Here is a 21,158-nt window from a genome sequence, read left to right as displayed (position 1 = left end):
TTTGTTTTAATAAAAGTGGGGATAAACCAAGTACTGATGTTACAGGGGTTCTCCACAGTTGCTGCTGGACTTAGAGTTGACCGTTAGCCCTAATAATCCAAGAGGTTTCTTAGAGTCCCATAATAGACAAAACCTCCACAGATTCAGCAATTTGTGAGTCATTTTAATTTTCCATCTCCAGCAGATGGCCTGGAAGACAAGACAATACATGGCCAGTTTCTTCTCCCATTGCCACTACAATTTAGGGACCCATATACTGGAAGGATTTATGGATAACCTGGGTGTTACTTTAAAAAAAACCCTTAGTTAACTAATCATTCAGTATCTAAGTTCAGTCCTCTACCACTGGTTTTGCCATTGATTTGAATGGGCAAGGCTGTGGTTGTTAGTAATGGAGATTATGTACTTCCCTGCCGAGCCCAAATATAGCATATAAAATTGGACAAGACGTCAAAATGAGGGCCCCAACTGAAGCATTAATGCAAGATTCTGAAGTTCAAGCCATGTTAGAATCTTTTGATATAATATTTGATATAATATTCACCAACCTAGTTTGATGATTCAGCATTTCTGAAGCAGGTACTTTGCAATAATAAAAGTAAAACATCATGGAACTGGGGTATGATTGAGTCACATTTTCAGCACAACTCAGGGAGACTGGAAAGGCCTTGTAAGTTAAATTGACAGGTGTGTATGGATAAAGACAGTGTAGAAACAAATCCATATTATAGGGTTACTTTATAAATGGAAAACGTAGCTACTTCTCTTTCTTTTAATATGGAAAATTGTAAAGATTTCCAATCTGTTGACAAGTTGGTCCTATATTATTTACTTTTATTTTCCTATCCTGGAAATTATTTATTTTTTCAATGCATCATTTGTAGGAGCCCCTAGATGTCAGAAATTCAATAGCTGTACTAACTGAGGTACTGTTTTTCATGATATATGGATGATTTCTTTCTGCAGTGGAGAAGAATTAGAATATAACCTGAAAGACCTTAGGCCAGCAACAGATTATCATGTCAGGTGAGTTGTTATGAATCTGAATATGTCTTAAATATAATCTGTTCAATTATATCTAAAAAAGAAAATGGAGTCTTTTGACTTCTGCATAATATAGCTCAAGAATTTCACAGTACTTTCTCAATAGCCCGTAAGTATTTAGTAGTAGCTTTCCATCTCTCAGGCAGTAAATTATGAGAGAGATTTTCAAACAATGTATTGTCTATCATAGTGTTGTCATTACTGAAGTGAAAGAAAAGATGTATAGCTATATCAACTGGCTAGAGACTATAAAACAAGCCTTAAAGTACCTATGTATGAAAGTATATCTCAGGCTTGCCAAAGTGTTTGACTAAAGATACTGGCATCTGTCCAATGTGTTATCTTGTTTGTTTGTTTGTTTGTTTGTTAGGAAAATAAAACCAAAGTGTTCCCATTTTTTTTTAATAAGTAGTATTGGCTGCCTAGTAAGTTACATTCATTGCCTACCCTACCCTTTATTAATTTGACTTTTACTGGTCTCTAAAAAAAAAAATGGATTTGACCATTTTTTCCAGCATCTGAATATTTTAGGTCAGCTTTGTGATTATGAGCTGCCTAGATTTTAACTTTACACTGAGAATCATATTTTGAAAAGTACATTCTAATATTGCAGATATTGTCTATGCAAAACTTGGCGGTGAAAAAGAAAAGTTTGTGCTAAAGTTCTGTGTGAGTATGAGGAAATTCTGAGCACAAAAATATTGGTGCACAAAATTGCACTGAAATTGCATTTAAGAATTTAAGCTGAGACCCCTGACAAATGCAAACTCTTTTGAAGCTGTTTATTCATATTCCCAGATCAGCTTTTTTGCAGAATTAGGATCGTCTGTAATGGAAGATTCTATATGCAGATTGATGGAAGGATATATTCTTCATAATGATCAGTTATCAGTATTCAAACTAAAAGGATAATGTCAGAATTAATCTACAGTTTTTATAAAGCTGACTTGATACTTTAAAAGGTTTTACTGCATGTTTATATGCCTCTTTAAAACTGACAAATTAACACCCAACAGAAGGCATTCACTTCTAGGTCGTGTTTCTCCTTAGATTATAGAGCTACATGTTGGTTGCTCAGTTATTTTTCATTGTTAACTCGTGTTTCAGTTTCACACACTGATATTTTAACACCAAGTTTTATTATCCATGTTTTTATGGCTTTCTTTAAGACTTTACTTATGAACCCAGGCCTGAAATTCACATCCTGTTCATTTGTGTTCAATATCCCGAACAAAATTTCCTTTCACTCCTTCTGTCTATTGTTTCCTTCTGTTTTCTAGACAAAGGCAAAGTCTGGCACCCTTTTTCCCATCAGTGCTGCTACTCTGTGTAATGGCTTAACCTAATAAACAGAAGATTGCTTCTGAATTTAAAATATCAAACATATGTCAATCTGCTAGTCTTAGAACTTTTTAAAAACAAATACATGACTGAGTTCCAGGAGTATCTTATAATTATTTTTCAAGTGGAAGAGCAAGAGGGTAAACAACTCCTTCCAAATCTATGGAACAAGCATGCTTTTGGATCCCAAACAAGCGGATAGTAATTAGCGGATAATTGTGATAGTTCTCAGGGTACCCAGGACTGTGAGTCACTTTGGACATGGCTACACTCAAAGCTTAGGTACTGTTTACACTGGCGCTTTACAGCGCTGTAAATTGCTGTGCTCAGGGGGGTGTTTTTTCACACCCCTAAGAGAGAAAGTTGCAGCACTGCAAAGTGCCAGTGTAGCCATAGCCTTAGTTACCATGTCTCTAGCGGGAGGGATTCTTTGCCCATGGTGGCTGTGTGTCAGCTCTGTCTTTGCCTTTCAGGTTAACAAGTTCTCAAGACCCTTTGAAGCATTCCCTTGTGATATCCAGTCCCTGGCACTGGCTACTCACAGAAATCTCAGATCCTTGCTCCCAAAGGAGCAGAGTACCCCATCTTACCAGCTTTACTTTAAACTTTCACTCCTGTAATACACACAGCACTTGTAATGAAACCAAAGGAGGTTTATTTAAGATAGAATGGGATGTTAACTAGAAACAAGATGGTGGAAACAAATGGTTACAATAAAAACCAAAATCATAAAATGTGAACCTGTGTCTACACTTTATTAATAGTTACTTTTCCTATCTAATAAAGTAACTTAGGATCCAGTTTTTCATGAGATCATCCCTGCTCTCCAAGATGTCTCCTCAGTGAAAGGATACAGAGGGTCTCTCTCCCCCTCCTCATATATCAGTTTCTTGTCTTTATTCACAGACAGAGCAAACCTGTGTTTATTGTAAAGTTCCTTTTTTTTTTACCTCCAGGTGACTTTGATTATTTGCAGTTGTCTTTGATGTTTTGCCATGCTTGAAAGGGCCATCACCAAGACATAATATCTCCCTGGTGACTAACTTTTACTCCCAAGTCCATAAAGCATACTTTCAATATAATTACATCATTCCTTAAATATTACCCATACTTACATCTCTCAATGATTATGAATCTTGACAAGTTATGCACTTTCTGTAGATACCTGACATACTACTCTTTATTGATAAATATCCTGGAAGGCATGTGTTTGGTGTAGTGAATTTGTCAGATCTGAGGTGAGAGGGGTGGGGGCGGAGTTGGAGGTGTGGAGAGGGAGATGGATTGACACCAGAATAGCCAATAGCCCAGTGGTAAGGGTACTCACCGGAGATGTGGGGTTCTGCTCTGAATCAGGCACTTGAATCTGGGTCTCCCACATCCCAGATGAATGCCCTAACCATTTCCCTCTCACCCCACCCCGGGGATATTGGCTATTCTGATGTGGGGTCTCACTCTTTTTTTTCATCAGAAATTTGAAAGTGTCTCCTTTTCATTCTGATGAAAACAAATATAAAAACCTTAAAATTGTTTACAAAACAGAATTCTTGTTTTCGGGCCATCCCTAGTAAATGTGTAAAGTCCATAAATAAACTTCCATGACCAGCACTTAATATGGAGATTATCCTAGGTCTCAGTGACCTTGGCCAAATTTCTAAGGCTTTACGTTTTCCCACACTGTTCTTGAAAATTTTTTTTGATGTATTAGGCACAAAAAACCCTCAGACTCTTACATAGCTTCACTATGAACCTACATCTTACTTTTCTTCAAAAAATATATTTTATTGCAACCATTTCAAATACAACCCCCCTCATCTTTTGATGAGATTTCATAGGTCCATCGTTTAGTACTTACCAGTGATAGGGAAGTCTGGACTTGTTGAAGGCACTTGTCTTTTTTTAAGGTGCATTCTACCTTACAACTCCAGAAACACAGGTGACTTGGAATTTAGAACCACTTCCCTAACACTAATGTAAGGGTTCAGATGGGTTTTCCTCATGACTTTCTCTGATCTTGCAAATCTAACATGAGACACTACGGAGGCATGAAATCATTAAGGTGTAAGGTCTAGTCTACACTGGGAATTTACATCAGCATAGCTACATCTGTCAGGACCGTGAAAAATCCACATCCCTGAGAGATGTAGCTATGCCTACCTAACCTCTGGTGTAGACAGCTCTAGCTCAACAGAAGAATTATTCCATTTGTTATACCACTAAAATAAAAACCAGCAGGGTCTTATTAAAGGAAATAAGGCAAAATGCCACATATATTGTGAATACAGAAAGAATCATAGTAAGCAGTTAGTTATAGCTATAACATTCCATTCAATTTCATATTTATTCACACACACACACGCACACACACACACAGGTTCTGCAAGGTTGTTATCATAGTTACCAGCCTTAGAGTTGCTCATGCCAAACCACTGGCCAGGTGGCCTGGACACAAGGAGGGAGCAGGGCCTTGTCAGATGCACATCTGACGCTCCTGGAAGTTGATTTGCAGAATCAGACCCCAAAGTTCTCAGTTTCTAGAGTCCATTTTTATAGGAATTTATTCCTATGCCAGTCTATGGGAATTGCTTCATCATGCTATTGCTGAATTAATCAGCAGATGACACATTCCTGACAGCTCTGTGTTGTTCTTCGGTTCTCCCATCCTTGAGGCTGTTGGGTGGATTCCAGTCTGCCCTCTGGGGGTCCTCTGATTATTTCCACTTGATGCCTTCTTCAGCCGATGGACACTGGATTCATAGGCTGGCACCTCCCTGATCATTCATTTATTATCCACACCATGCATCCATCCACATACATCCTTTATCTCTATTTTAATCACAATTGTTAACAAAGCAAAATAAATACAACAAAAGGGTGGGGATCTCTGTGTGAGTAATTGTTGTTACAAAGTATTGCTCTGAGAACAGACTCTGTCTTAGGATGTACTAACACAGTTAGTGGCTTGCAAGTTTCACACAGAGAGGGAGAGAAACAGTGAAAACAAGAGACCTCTTAATTAGTAATACTCTGGAATTTAAACTATGGGGAATCAAACTCATTTGTGATTTTAATACAGAACTTCTTTAATATGATCCAACACGTTAACCTAGCTTCTTCCTCTCTTCCCTATAAGAGAAGCCCTCTTGTCGCCATGGTTAGCATCTACACTGAAGTGCTACAGTGCTGTAGCTGTGCTGTTATAGCAGTTTGAGTGAGTGAAGATGTGCCCTGAGTGTCAATATGCAAAGAACAACTTCTAACTGGGAGAAATCACAATGCAGCTCTTGCTGTCTTGGCTAAAAAGAGGCTCCCTTTGGACTCACCTAGTTCGAATTGCTGCCTACAGCTGATGTTGATGTTGGTTTGACTCTTGGTTACAGTGATGCACAGGAGACAAACACGCAATGAATCAAGCCACCGGTGGGGACTCTGTTAATTAATTAAATTTGTTCTGACTCCTAATTGCTCATTGGAAGATCCCAGAGGCAATTCTACAAAGCATTTCTCATGAGTGCAAGTTGCTTGTGTGTTGCCCCACAGAGGTTAAATTACTCTTATCTACCCAAAACAAATTTGGTAATTGCCCATTTTTAAACTCCACATTCAAATACACAGTGGCTAAAGGCAACCCAGAAGTCACTGTCTGGACACAGTTTGAACGGTTTCTGACCAGAAAGCTGTGCAACTGACTAATTTGCTCTGCTGTACAGAACATCTACATGGGAAAATAAAACTGTTAAGTTTAAATAAAAATTTTGACAAGTCTTCAACCTGTTGAGTACTGGGGGAGGTATGCAAACCTATAGCATTTGGTTCCACAAAATAGCCCTTCATTTCAGTCCACAAGGGATTGTCTAAGAACCAGCCCCTTCAGATTGGCTGGGAGGTTATTGGTTTCAATAACTATATGCTTCCAAAGGACTATCCCACCTTATGTATCGATCCAGCAAACTCTAGTGAGTGTCTTCAGCTGAGGCCTGGTGACAGTCTCCTGGGACTTTGGGAAGTGTAAGCTAGCAGTGCCCCATCTTCTGTTTCTGGAGTTCTAAGTAGATCCTAGTTTTATTGAGGTATGCACCAATCGTGTCTGTTTGTGGGCACACACATATACACACTGTCTACAGAAACTAGGAAGCCCCTCAATCTCAGCACTAAACCTGTAAGGAAAGTAATGCTAAACTAGGTCTAGTAAAATAGCTAGGGAGCTTTCAGAGGACTCCTAGACACCTGCAGTAAGAGAGAAAAGGTTATCTAATCTCACTTTTATGGAGGGTCAGGTTACACTCTGGTACTTCTAGAAGACTCTTGGGATTGCGGTGGGCAGTGATCCTGCCTGGTGGATCCACAAAGGCAAAAGATGAATTGAGCAGGCACCTGTGACACCCTTGAAGGTCCAGGAGAAATGGGAGAGTTACTAGCGCACAGTTCACTTTTTTCTACCTGAAGAAGAGAAAGACAAGTTGGGAGTGAGGGGGATCCTCTGGGTTGGCGTTGAAGAGGAAGCGATGCCAACTGTGGCTAGAGGAATGTCTGGACTAATGATCATAGAAGTGTAGGACTGGAAGGGCCTCAGTAGGTCATCTAGTCCACTCCTTTGCACTCAAAGAAGAACCAACCTGTTCTTAAAAACCTCCAATGATGGAGATTTCATAACCTCCCTATTCAATTTGTTCCAGTGCTTAACTATCCTGACAGGAAGTTTTTTCTAATGTCCAATCCAACCTTTTCTTGCTGCAATTTAAGGCCAGGCTTCTTGCCCTATCCTCAGAGGTTATAAAGAACAATTTTTTACTCTCTTCCTTTTAACAACTTTTTATGTACTTGAAATCTGTTATCATGTCCCCCATCAGTCTTCTCTTCTCCAGACTAAACAAACCTAATTTTTTCAATCTTTCCTCATAGGTCATGTTTTCTAGACCTTTAATCATTTCTGTTACTCTCCTCAGGAATCTCTCTGAAATATTGGTATCTTTCCTGAAATGTGGCATCCACAACTGGACACAGTGCCCCAGCTGAGGGCCTTATCATGAAGTAGAGTGGAAAAATTACTTCTCGTGTCTTGCTTACAACACTCCTGCTAATACATCCCACAATGATGTTTGCTTTTTTTGCCACAGTATTACACTGTTGACTCGTATTTAGTTTGTGATCCACTATAACCCTCAGATCCTTTTGTGCAGCACTCCTTCCTAGGCAGTCATTTACCATTTTGTATGTGTGCAACTGATAGATTGTTCCTAAGTGGAGTACTTTCCATTTGTCCGTATTCAATTTCATCCTACTTACTTCAGGCCATTTCTCCATTTTGTTCAGATCATTTTGAATTTTAATCCCATCCTCCAAAGCACTTGCAACCCCTCCCAGCTTGGGATCATCCACAAACTTTATAAGTGTACGCTTTATGCCATTATCTAAATAATTGATGAAAATTGACCAGAGTTCTGGACCCAGAACTGATCCCGGCAGGACCCCATTTGTTATGCCCTTCCAGCTTGACTGAGAACCACTGATAACTGCTCTCTGTGAATGGTTTTCCAACCAGTTATGCACCCACCTTATAGTAGCACCATCTTTGCTGTATTTCCCTAGTTTGTTTATGAGAAGGTCATGCGAGACAGTATCAAAAGCTTTACTAAAGTCAAGATTTACCACATCTACCGCTTCTCCTCCATCCACACGGCTTATTACTCTGTCAAAGAAAGCTATTAGGTTGGTTTGACACAATTTGTTCTTAACAAATCCATGTTGGGTGTTACTTATCACCTTATTATCTTCTAGGTGTTTGCAAATTGGTTGCTTGATTATTTGTTCTATTATCTTTCCAGGTATTGAAGTTAAGCTGATGTTCAGCTGTAGCTTGTTTGAGGGAAATGTATTTGACCCTGTATAAACTTCCTCCTCCCAAGTACACAAAACACAGCAAATCTTTGAACCCAGGATCTACAAACTCTACTGACAACCAGCTATAAGATGCAAACTGCACATTCTTACGGATACTACACTTAAATTAACAATGCTGAATGAGAGTTGAATGCCAGTTCAGCAGCGAATGGGTTAATAAAGTTCACCCCATGTTTCTGAGCCATCTCTTGCTATATACTCAAGAAGATTCTAGTGTAGTGGGCCAAATATTTGCAGTAGTCAAGAAAAATGGTGGCAGAAACTTCCACCAATGGAAGGAAATGATTAGTTTGTGGAAGTAGTTAGACTAGCACTATAATACATATCTTCTGCTGTGAATTATTTTGAACACTCATACTGAATAAAATATACAAGGGAGAGCTGGGATGTGAAAAATCATGACAGTTTGTCAGTATGAATTCTTTGCTAGTGAAATGCTGTGGTTGAGAAAATGTAAAGCTCCTTTTTTAATTGTCAGCAAATTCATACATGTTCATTTTCAGGGTATATGCAGTGTACAATTCAGTAAAGGGATCCTCTTCAGAACCAATTAGCTTCACCACTCACAGCTGTGCTCCAGAATGTCCTTTTCCACCCAAATCCTCACACAGGACCAAAAGTTCACTAACCTTACAATGGAAGGTAAGTGACATAAAGTGTCTGAAACCTAGAAAAACAAAGTGAAATACAGTTACCTATAATCATGTAACCATTTTAAATTATTTAGTGCTGTGATTCTGTTGGTTTCCACTGGGGGAATTATTATGTGTTTTAAAATATTTCATTTTTTGAGATATCCTAAAAAAATATTCAAAAATTACATATATTGGGGAACTGCATATATTAGAGGCTTGGAACATTTGAAACCTTTTGCCACTTCTAAATCCAAACTTTGTTGACTAGGATGGAATTTTGTTACCATATGATGACTGTTTGATGATCTATAATTAGGGTTGACAGAATTGATTTTTTTTAATGATTTTGATGGGCATTATCAGTGTTTATTTTTAAGCATTTTTTATTTTTATTGATTTAACTGTTCACAGTTGAAGGAAATTGTGGGGGAGGACGACCAGACAATAATTATTTTATGACAATACATGTTGAGATTCAAAAAGTTAAAACTATACAATTGTTAAAATACAAATTGTCAACATCACGTCAAAATATACAAAGTAAATACCCTTAAATCAATGACTAATAAGTTCTCAAGCAGCATTTTTCTTTCTTTGCTGATCTGTATATTTTGATTATTATCCATGGAAATATTTTTGTCGGGTTGTGTGTGTAGAGTGAAATCAGTGTTTGCCAACATTTACCAATAAAAATCTAATCCTTCCAAGCCTGCCCATAATTTTGCCAATTTCAGTTTACTTCCTAGTAACAGGTGACAGTTGGCACTACTGAGCACTCTGTTGGCATTCTCAATGATTAAATAGAATGTGGCATCTGGACAGCCCTCAAACCCCGATATCTGGTCCCTCCAGGTGAGGCATAATGGCCAGTTAATATGACAGCTTGCATTGCTGCTGCTGCGCATGCTGTAGGTTTGGGTTTTGGTTTTTTAAAGACATCATATTTGCGATCTCTTAATGTAGTACCTTTCACAAACACTAAAATGACTTACTTTTTAAAATGTACTTAATTACTTTCATCCTGTTATTACCCACTAAAATGTTTGCCAAGCTGTGTGCAAAACAAGAGCTCTGGTTTCATTTTAAAATGTAGCCATTTGGCTGGGGGAAGGAAATGTGTTTGTAAACGTCTTTCCAAGATCTCATGTTTTGTTTGTTTGTTTTGCTTATAGGCACCCATTGACAACGGTTCAAAAATCACCAGCTACCTGCTAGAGTGGGATGAGGTAAGTGGTAACTAGTTACAGAAACATCAAAAAATGAAATTACTTATTAAATAACATTCTGATTTGATGGATGTGCTGTGTAAAGAAAAAGAATCAAAACACTGGAGAAGCAAACCATAGGAAAATGAACTCCTGATGGCATTCAATAGAAAGGAAAGATGGGGAAGTTGATTTTCCATACATGTTCTTGTGTACAGCATTTTGATTTTGCACCTTATATGTTCATTTATTTCTTAATCAGGTGTTTGGTGCAATGAGTTTATTAATTAATTAATTTATAATGCAGTAGTGTCTAGGAGCCCCAGTCACGGACCAGGACCCCACTCTGCTAGGGGTCAGACACACAACAAAAACACAATCCCTGCCCCAAAGAGCTTAGGATCTGATCCTGCAGTCCTTTCTCATATAAAATTCCTATTGACTTCAAATTAATAGTATCATTTATATAGTGGCCACACTATTGGTTGCTTTACAGAGACTATAAAAAAAAGATGAGGTCTGTGTCCCAAAGAGCTTATATTTTAAGTAGACAATATATCCGTGGGGTGGAGTGGGGGGGCAGTGGAAAAAGCAGCTGATGGAGCAGAATTGTTGAGCGTGCCTCTTGTTTTCTTCCATTATGCCAGTACTATTTTGGCACCATTTTTCCAAGGGGAGGTCTAGGGAATATAATCTTCATGGAAGAAGTGTGTATTGAAAGGAGACTTTACAGATGTGAGGACAGAATCATAGTGGGATCACAGAGGGGCTTCCAGGCTTGGGGCCAGCATGAAATAAAGTGCCAAAAGCAGGATTGGGAGGTCTGGAAGGAGTTGTTTAGTTATTCTGTGTGAAAACATCTACCTGCCTTATATAAGGATATTATTTTGTGAGCAGTCTTCAGCTGCTGGCTACTGACATATTCCCAGATTATTATACTACATCTGACATCTGGAAGCACACACTGTACAAACATTCATTCTATGCAATATCACGGCAAATGTGACCTGAATGAAGAGAAACCCACTGAACTAAAGAAATTAAACGATAGCTGCAGAATAGCTCGCTGCCCACAGTGCACAATGGAAGGAAAGGTTAGCAACCATTTAAAAATAAAATAAAATATAAAATAAAATGCAAGTTGGAGAAGAGTTCAGTGGGCGGAAAAAATCCTTCTATTGATTATTCTCATATATTACTTGTTCAGCATCAGACACATATGCATGCACCATAACCCAGGGAAGGCAGAGCAGAAAATGAAAATGAGAATAAAGCAGAAAACAAGTCAGGAGAACCAAAAAGATCTAGGCCAGGATAATCAGAGCCATAAGTCCTGCAAGACATCACACCTTCTGCAACCAGATCCAAATAGTGCCACCCTTTCTCATGCAAAACTCCTTTTAATTTCAATGGGAGAATATCACCAAACCCAGGGTGAGGTGCGAAAATATGGGACATTTCTAAAACATGCAAAGAGAGAATGAAAGAGAGCAGAAACCAATAGCATGCCATTAATAGAATATGAATACCTGCTTAGGGTATAAATTTTATCATCTGCCTTAGAGCCTGATCCAGAGCCCATAGAAGTCAATAAAAACATTCTCACTGTTACAGAGCTCTTAACTAATAACATAGAAAGGGTTTTAACCAAGAAGAAGAAGACGACTTTGCATTTACATAGCATTTTTATCTTTTAAAAGGGTGTATAACTACTACTCTTCTGCAGAAGTGTAAGTTAAGGTACAGAGAGTCTCAAGTAACTTGCTCCGATCAACACAGTGTTTCAGCTGAGTCCTGGCTCCCAGACCTTTTGTCTAGTTTACTAGATTACATTTCTTCCCTAGTAATAGCATTAAAGTTGGATCCCTGAGTGGATCCTCAGCCAGTGAACATGAGAGAATAATGCACACAATAAATTAATTTGGTATGCCTCATAATGGTTTGACATGACTCTGAGTGGATTAAAAAATAGAGCTGCTGGAAGTGGGAAGTAAACAAGATGGCTGTTTCAGTACCCTAGTTGTCAGATAGCTAATGCATAGATTGAAGTATTTTGACAGAAAAAATAATATTAGCAGACAGAAATGGACTGCTGAATTGATGTGTGACCTGAAAGTAGATTATGGTCCAGAATACAGAAGGTGATGTGCAAGAGGACTGTTGTCTCTGCAGGATCTTGTTTTTCCATCTGAAAGAAATGTATTCCGGAAGGCAAGACATTGACTCCTTCGTTTGACATTTCAGCAGTTCTGATGTCTCCGTATACTTACGTACATATTTCACTACATAAGTTATGGCATCCAAGTACATAGCAGAGCACACACTCAGTATTCTATACCCTCTCACATAGTTATCCCAAATGCATGTAAGAGAAAGCACAGACTTTCTGTTACAGTGCTGTACTGTAGCTCAATGAAATCAAGACACAAATACATAGGGGAAGAGGAGAACATTTGCCAGGCAACAGCAAAGGCTTAGCCGAGTCTCAGCTAGAGCAACATTCATTAGCTACAGGGCACAGAATAAAATATAAACACAGGAAAATCAGTGATGAGAAGGAAATTAAATTGTGTCTGTAAAGCAGAAGGAACATTTCATGAATGGAGAATGAGAAATCTATCAAATAAATACAATTAGAAACCCACCCTGAGAATGGTAATCTGCCTTCAAAAAATTACGCCCCTTCATAATGAGGGATGGCATGAGAGTTCCCCATGAAAAGCCCTCTGAACATGGGAACTGCAATACAGAGTATCAGACCTACTCCTGGAAGAGTAAAGCCTCACGCTACAGAAACAAAATTGGCATTGTGAGAACCAGAGAGCAATAAAACTGATCAAGGGAAGGCACCGGGCCAAAAGTCATGCAAACTGGCACATTCCCTATGGAAAAAGAATGGGACTGCCACTGCCACAGAACCACCTCTGAACAAAGCATGCAATCTGTTCACACTAGTGATGGTTTTTTTAGCAGCTTATTAACACTTCATAACAGCAACCAGTAACAGGTGCTATCACTCTGTGGTATGTTTCAAACCTTGGGGTATGTCTAATGTTAAACTCTGTCTGAAGCAATACCTTATTGTTTTATAAGATGTCTTTGGTTAGATTGTGAGCATTTAAAATGCTTCCAGGAATGCAAATAGCACCATTTTCAAATTTAAAAATAAACTGCAGAAGGGATATGCCACTGGGCAGTCAGGGGACTAGGCAGTACCCTAAAATACAGCAAGAGGACTGCACTTTAAATCCATTGATGGCCACAGTCACTGAAACTTCCAGGGCTGTGCTTATTTAAAGATTCCAGCTGGTAATTAGCACTTCATCAGGATATAGCACACGAACAGTGCATTCTGCAGGACTACAGAACTGCCCTTGTGTGGGGTGTACATACCACATTCCCAGGGCTCTCCAGATGTGACTCAAGTAGCTATCCAAAGAACATTCGGTCAGATTTTCTTGTCTTCCAAAAAGAGCAGATCATTACATCTACTGTGTGTAATCATTTTATTTTCTCGGTAGGACAGAGAATAAATGTGGCAGTTACTATCCAGAAAGCCCAGTCTTGCAGCCTAATGCTTCACATAAGTGGGTGATTTGGGACAGGATCCAGCTTGGATTCTGGACAGTTTTATCTGTACCAGGCACATGATGGTGGTACCTGAGAGCCTGTGTAAGAGGTATAGGGTTAATATTCTCTTCTAAAACTGTTTCTTCTCAAGGGATACAGGTTTTATTAGACGAAGAGACTTGAATTGATCTAGCGGGGTGTGGTTTTTATTATCTGGTTTCCTGCATCTTCTTGTGGGGATTTCCAAAATCCTCACTAACCCTTTAGGATCACTAGTTCTAGATCACAGCACAAATAAGTTGGCATTTGCTACTTTAACGGAATTGCAGATATTGCTTTCTTGCTAGAAAGGTGGTGAAACTTACTGAGTTGTGCTCTCAGATAGTGAAGTCAAGGGGTGTCCCATCCTATTCACATAGCAGGAGCATTATTACTTTTCTCAATATTTCTATATGCCAGTTTTATCCTGGTTTCTTCTTCTTTTCCCCAAATGAGGGATTTGATGAATTTTCCTCAGCTGCAGGGTCTGCTACCAACATGGCAAGAAGAAACTGAAGACTAAGACTATCAACACATTCCCCACTGCAATCCATACTAGGAATTGGGGCGGGAGGGGTGGTGGTGGTGGTTGTTGTTGTTGTTTTCCAATTTGGATTAGGCTGGCTTTAATGTTTGTTGGTTTGCTTGCTTATTTAGTAGAATTTGAAAATGGTAAAGAATGACAAAGATTAGAGTGGCACCTTTCCTTTCTTTTTCATATGAGCTCCTAGACCTGTAAAGGTGTCAGTCTAACTAGTAAAAATGGTTTTACTAAAATAGCTGAAGGTTTAATAGTGCCTGGTCTTTAACAATAAAATCTGTGCATCTTACTAAGTACTGCTCCAACTTTAATGCTTATTGCTATATACCCAATCCTGCTCAATAGAAAAACACCCCTTGCCTTTGAAAGGATCAGAACTGGGCCCTCTTTTCAACTCTTTTGGAATTCAGATGGGCACCCTGTGATATGGGGTCAGCAATAATAAGCATGGCAGTGAACTAGTCATTCATGAAAACTGCTCCTTGTGGCTCAGATTTTCCCTTATCCCCTTTTTGAACAGACACTGACTAACCCAGGGGTGGGCAAACTACGGCCCACCAGCTGTTTTAATCCTGCCGTCGAGCTCCCACTGGGGAGCAGGGTCTGGTGCTTTGCCTGGTCTGGCGCTCCAGCTGGGGAACAGGGTTGGGGGCGCTCCGCGTGGCTCCTGGAAGCAGCAGCATGTCCCCCCTCTGGCTCCTACATGTAGGGGCAGCCAGGGGGCTCTAGTCCGCACGCTGCTCCCACCCCAAGCGCCTCCCCTGCAGCTCCTATTGGCCAGGAACCACACGCCCAGCTGGAGCCCTCACCCAACCTCACACCCCCCCTGCGCCCAACCACCTCAGCCTGGAGTCCCCTCCTGTACCCTGAATTCCTCATTTCTGGCCCCACCCCGAAGCCCAGACCCCCAGCCAAAGCCCTCACCCCTTCCTGCACCCCAACCCCAATTTTGTGAGCATTGATGGCCTGCCATACAATTTCTATACGCAGATGTGGCCCTCGGGCCAAAAAGTTTGCCCACCCCTGCACTAAACTTAAATGATGAACTTTAAACTTTACTTAAACTTAAACTTAAAACTTTAATTTCCTTCTGGAATCCACTCAGCTGGTTGCAGTTACTCTCTATTATAATTAATTTGCAACTTCTACCAGAATGGTGGAACTGCGTTGTTCCAGTTTCATGGAACAGGCCTTGACTCTCACTGCAGCAGATATTTGCTATTGGAAAGATCAGGAGTGGAATTGGGCATCCTGGAATTTAGGACTGGAGAAAGAAGTAGTAGTGAACAGGTGACAGGGCATGTCTTTCCTCCCTCTGAAGCGATGTGTTTGAGGAAATGATGAGGTGTGTGGAAAGCAATTTATGAAACTTTATAAGATTAAAACTTGGAAGCTAAATATTTGAAGGATAAGAGGTGGGGTTCTGGGAGTATTGTAAGACTCCTGACCAGCAGCCAGTGCCAGCTTGTCTGTTGTTCTCCAAAATTGTGCCAGCATTAAAGCTTTCATAACTCTCAAAAAAGGACTTTTTCCAGGCTGTTAATGCCAGGATCATTAGAAATATCAGCCAGCCTCTCCAATTAGTGCCAATAGAATCTGAAATGCTACACAGTCTGAGTAATTGTAAATACCAATAAACGTGGACTAGGTCATCATCATGTGCAATACCAGCTCTGCCAGCAAATTATATGTTAACAGATTTATGTTGTTATAAAGTTGAACATTGTCATCTACTGTATGCTGAGGGTTTTTGGGGGCGGGGAGGAAGGGGAGGTTGGGGAAGAGATTGCACAATTGCAAAGGTTTGACCAAACTTTATGAAAATTATAGTTGCATGATATAATATGCTGGAATTCTTTGGAGATGACGCTTTGCTCCTAATTCAGAAATTACCATTTATACTGCTATGTCAGAACCACCCATGACTGCTTCATTTTCAGCCAGGACTCCCCTTACTGTATGTCTTAATTAATCCACTCATCATTCGCTCACTCCAATCTACAAGAGGTTTTTTTAGTGAGGGGAGCAAAAGGCAGAATTTTCATTCAAATCCGCATTTGTCTGCCAGATAAATAATCATTATGAACCAATAATCAAAGAAAAATGATCAAATAAACTTGAGGTTCAAACAAAAAGAAGAGGAACAAAAACCACTGATGCAAATACATCAAATGTAGTAGAATCAGGAAAGTTTTTAAAGGGTTGTACAATAAAATCATCATTAAAAGGATCTGAGTCTGCAGAAGTGTGTTTCTTAAAAAGAAGACCTTCTCTTAATAACCTGGCACTTACTAACTTGAACTTTGTTAATACAGGTTTCAGAGCAGCAACAATGTAAGTCTGTATCCGCAAAAAGAAAAGGAGTACTTGTGGCGCCTTAGAGACTAACACATTTATTTGAGCATAAGCTTTCATGAGCTACAGCTCACTTCATCGGATGCATACTGTGGAAAATACAGTGGGGAGATTTTATATACACAGAGAACATGAAACAATGGGTGTTACCATACAGACTGTAACGAGTGACCAGGAAAGGTGAGCTATTTTGTTAGTTGCTAAGGTGCCACAAGTACTCCTTTTTTTTTTTTTTTTGTTAATACAGTGGGTGTGGTGGATAGATTTTGCATAACCTAGATACTGAGACATGCTGCCCCTGAACTGCGAAGCATCACCTACCATTCTTTCTCCAAGATTTTATAGTTTATTAGGTTTTCTGTTATAATTTTTAGTACAGTATTAAGCCTTAGTGGGCCTAGTGTTTAAAATGTTCTCTACTGTATGTAGGAAATCAGAATGTGATCCAGAAGCTTCAAGAGTTGAAAAAGAGATGTTCAATGTGGACAGTTATGAGTGGGACCTGTTTCGCTATAAAGAAAGCCACAGATGTAAGATCTGCTTAAAGATATTGTTTTGAGCTATCAGAGCTCAGAAGGAGAAGTTGCAATCTTACCTTGCGACCCTCTGAGAAGCAGAACTCTGGTTTGCTGGCACAGTACTCTTTCTAGTTTTCTTGCAGTACCTTGAGTATTTGGAAATTGGAAACAATCCAACAAAATCTCCAGCTTCAAAGGAGCAACAGCATAGCTCCAGACTTTTAGTAAGGGCATCCTCTTTGAGTTTGTAAATATTGTATTATTGCTAATCTAAGTGGGATATTAAGGGATGTGTGTGTATAAACATAAGCATATATTATTATGACTGTTATTATTAATTATATAAGAGAGCACTGGAATGTAAAGCCATTTTCCCCAGCTTTTGACTGCTCTAGAAGTTGTACTGATTATACCAAACTGACTGGCCCTCTGAAGCAACAAAGGTAGACTAAATCACAACGAGATATGGGACTTGTCTGGATTAGGATTTAAAGGTGCAATGTTGGCATGTTTTAACTAACGCATGCTAGCATATTTGAAAAGACTAGTGTATATAAGGCTCACTGCTTTTAACATGTATTAATTTATGTTCACATTAAAGCCACCACTGTAATTTAACTTGTTAAAGTAGCATGCCTTCACTGTGATAGCCTTTTTAAATGTGTGTACAGTATTAGCACAACGTCAAGGTTGCAGAACAGTATTTCCACTAACACTTGGTAACTTACTGATTACAAATGTTAAGGGCTAAATATTTGAAGTTCCTGAAATAAGATGTATAAGGTAATAAGTCAAAAATCAGCGATACCCCTGGCTCTTACTGCTAATTTAATAAAAACATTAGAGACAAACTCTGCTACAAAAACATTGCATTGTATTTTTAAATAAAGCCAGAATGTAGATTTAAAAAAAAATTATCTACCTCTTCTTAAATTCTTAAAGCAATGTTATGGGTGATACTTAAATGAATAAGAAGCCAGTAAATTGAAAAGTTTTATGCTTCTAATTATGCTACATTGCAAAAATATTACGTTAAGGCAAATTAACTATATGAAGTACAAAAAATGTTAGGTTTATGCAAGGATGCGAAGTTAGTTACTGTGGGAATATTTTAATTGACTGATGTGTGTGTTTTAAGTCTTAATGTTGCATTAATATAGTTGTTTTCCCTTTATCCCCTGTATTTATAAAAGCAAGGAAGCAGAGCATTAATTGTTAATGTATAGTCAAACAAATGTGACTGTAAATTCAAATTAATACAGAGGACCATTAATTTGAATGTGCAGTCCGCACATTCTGGTCATAGCGCTTCAGTGTAGGCCCTTACTACACTAATGGGAGGGGTTCTCCTATTGCTGTTGGTAATCCATGTATCTGAGAGGTGATAGCTAGAATTGGATAAATAGAAGAATTCTTCTGTTGACCTGGCACTGTCTACACCAGGGATTAGGTTGATTTAACCTCTGTAGCATGGGGCATGGTTAACTTGAGGAGGCTTCTCTGCTCCTTGAAGTCTTTGAACCATGATTTAAGGACTTCAATAGCTCAGACATAGGTGAGGTTTTTCATAGGAGTGGGTGGGTGAGATTCTGTGGCCTGCGCTGTGCAGGAGGTTGGACTAGATGATCAGAATGGTCCCTTCTGACCTTAGTATCTATGAATCTATGTTTTCTATCCAATAACTGTGTTTGTCAACTGATTTTAATTTGTCATAAACTACTTCTAGCTATAAGTATCTTTTAAATAAGCATCAGTTTAGATAAGAGTCACAAATCCTGAACTGGAATTAATTTGCAAACTGGATACAATTAACTTAGGCATGCATCCGATGAAGTGAGCTGTAGCTCACGAAAGCTTATGCTCAAGTAAATTTGTTAGTCTCTAAGGTGCCACAAGTACTCCTTTTCTTTTTGCAAATACAGACTAACACGGCTGCTACTCTGAAACCTTACCTTTCCTGATCACTCTTGTTACAGTCTGTATGGTAACACCCATTGTTTCATGTTCTCTGTATATATAAAATCTCCCCACTATATTTTCCACTGTATGCATCCGATAAAGTGAGCTGTAGCTCATGAAAGCTTATGCTCAAATAAATTTGTTAGTCTCTAAGGTGCCACAAGCACTCCTTTTCTTTTTGCGGATACAGACTAACACGGCTGCTACTCTGAAATCCTAAAGTGTTGTTTCCTTAATTTAGCTGAGCTGTGTAGCAGAATTACAACAAGGGCAGCTGGGAAATGTCTTAATAGATTGTGCACTAAACTGAGTTCTTGAGCAAATGGTGAATGGTACTTTATGACTAAAAGTAAGATAGGGCTGTTTGTCAATGTGTTGAACATCACTCATGTGACTCTCAAGTTCTGTGCATCACAGGAGGTCTGCATGATTGTTCTGAGCTTTTATACACATACTTTCTAGATGTGCTACACTCTCCTTGGGGCGTTCTCAGGAACTAGAAGTTCAGAGTTGTGACATAGGCCCTTTCATGTGCTTCTGTAGCCGTTACAAAACAGAGCCTGATTCTTCAGGTCACTGCACCGTGCATAATGCATATAGTGTGTATATGTGCCAGATGAGTGCAAAGTGCTACCCGATCAAAATAGAAGTGTTTGACTGCCACATGGTACATGAGCAAGGAGTGGAGAACTGGGTCCATTATCATTGCTATGGAAATGCAGTCACCTAAAGTATATGAAAGATGCTCTTGGAATCATCTTTCTGTGATTGTGCCCATTTGAGGTCTGCAAACATCTTTCTGGGAATAAATTGGTTGCTTTTAACGTTTTGTGCAAAGTTAATATGTGCAGCCATTTTGTTTCTTTCAGGTGACTACAGTATGTAAATGATCCTTGCAGGTAGTTTGGTTCAATAGTTACAGAAGTGTTATCAGTTTGTAGAATCCTTGGACAGAACACTCCAATGCTAACAAAATTACAGGTCCCACTCCCTCCAGGGGAAGATCCTGGCCCTTCTTCCACAACTGCAGACATAGGGTCTAGACATAGGGTATGTCTACACTGGCAAGTTTCTGCGCCACAAGTTATACCACTTCTATTAAAATGCTGGACTTAAACCGCTTTTGCTGCTTGTGATGCTGGAGAACATTCACATTGGCAAAGACAGCAGTGCATTGTGATAGCTATCCCACAGTGCAACTGGCTGCAGGATGCTTTGGGAAGGCTTTGCAATGCTTCATGGGGCAGGCACAGCATCACATGATGCAGGTTTCCCAGTCCCATTGTTCCATGGGCATCCTACCACACTGCCAGCTGCTTTTCAATTGAAGGGGGGGGGAAGAGTGTGTGTGTTTATGGAGGTGGGGAGAGAGACAGTGTGTTTTGAGGGACAGAGAGTGTGTGTCAGCATGCTGTCTTATAAGTTCAGACAGTGGCAGGAAGCAACTAGTCCTGAGGCAGGGGGAGGGGAAACCTGGAATCAGCCCCCCTCCCTGGCTCTCTGCACAGCAATCTGTCACTCACTCACACACACTGGTGCGCCTCTGTGTTCCACAGCAGGAGCATTCTACATTAACGGGTTGCTTTGTGCCCCGGAGCAGATCAGCACAGCATGCAAGGGCCATCAGAAATGGTGCTTTGAAAGGGGAAGGGCAGCCGAGTTCAAAACAATGAACAGAGTGGTCACTATTATGGGACAGCTCCGGAGGCCAAATACATCGCAGAAAGCAATCAAGTGTCTATACTGGCAATAGAGCACTGGAGCCTCTGAGCAAATAGCCTTATGACTCTCATTGAGGTGGGTTTTTTGCAGCGCTGCACCTGAGGAGTTTCTGTGCACAAAGTGGCTTGGCAGCGTGTACACGTCTGCAGTTTGAGTGCAAAAAGCTGCTTTACTGCACAGAAGCTTGCCAATGTAGACAAGTCCATCATTCATTTGATGGAATTTCATTGTGTGGGGGAGGGAGGCACAATTTGGGGAACTCTATGTATCACTCACCAGTGTACCAGAGGCTTAAGCTCCACCAATACACTGATGTGAGCACCCTGCA

General features: G+C 39.7%; 1 protein-coding gene across 1 annotated transcript in view; it reads left to right on the top strand.

Annotated features, from left to right (window-relative positions):
* Positions 1-21,158, top strand: part of FNDC3B (fibronectin type III domain containing 3B) — a 359,968-nt gene that overhangs the window by 239,759 nt on the left and 99,051 nt on the right. Inside the window, exons 9-11 of the mRNA XM_038417217.2 lie at positions 967-1,026; positions 8,790-8,928; positions 10,094-10,147. Coding sequence (XP_038273145.1) covers positions 967-1,026; positions 8,790-8,928; positions 10,094-10,147 — 253 coding nt within the window. The remainder of the gene's footprint in view (positions 1-966; positions 1,027-8,789; positions 8,929-10,093; positions 10,148-21,158) is intronic.

The sequence above is a fragment of the Dermochelys coriacea genome, chromosome 9 (genome assembly GCF_009764565.3).
Source record: "Dermochelys coriacea isolate rDerCor1 chromosome 9, rDerCor1.pri.v4, whole genome shotgun sequence".
In the NCBI taxonomy this organism is placed as follows: Eukaryota; Metazoa; Chordata; order Testudines; family Dermochelyidae; genus Dermochelys; species Dermochelys coriacea.
This window is presented reverse-complemented; position numbering and strand designations above follow the sequence as displayed.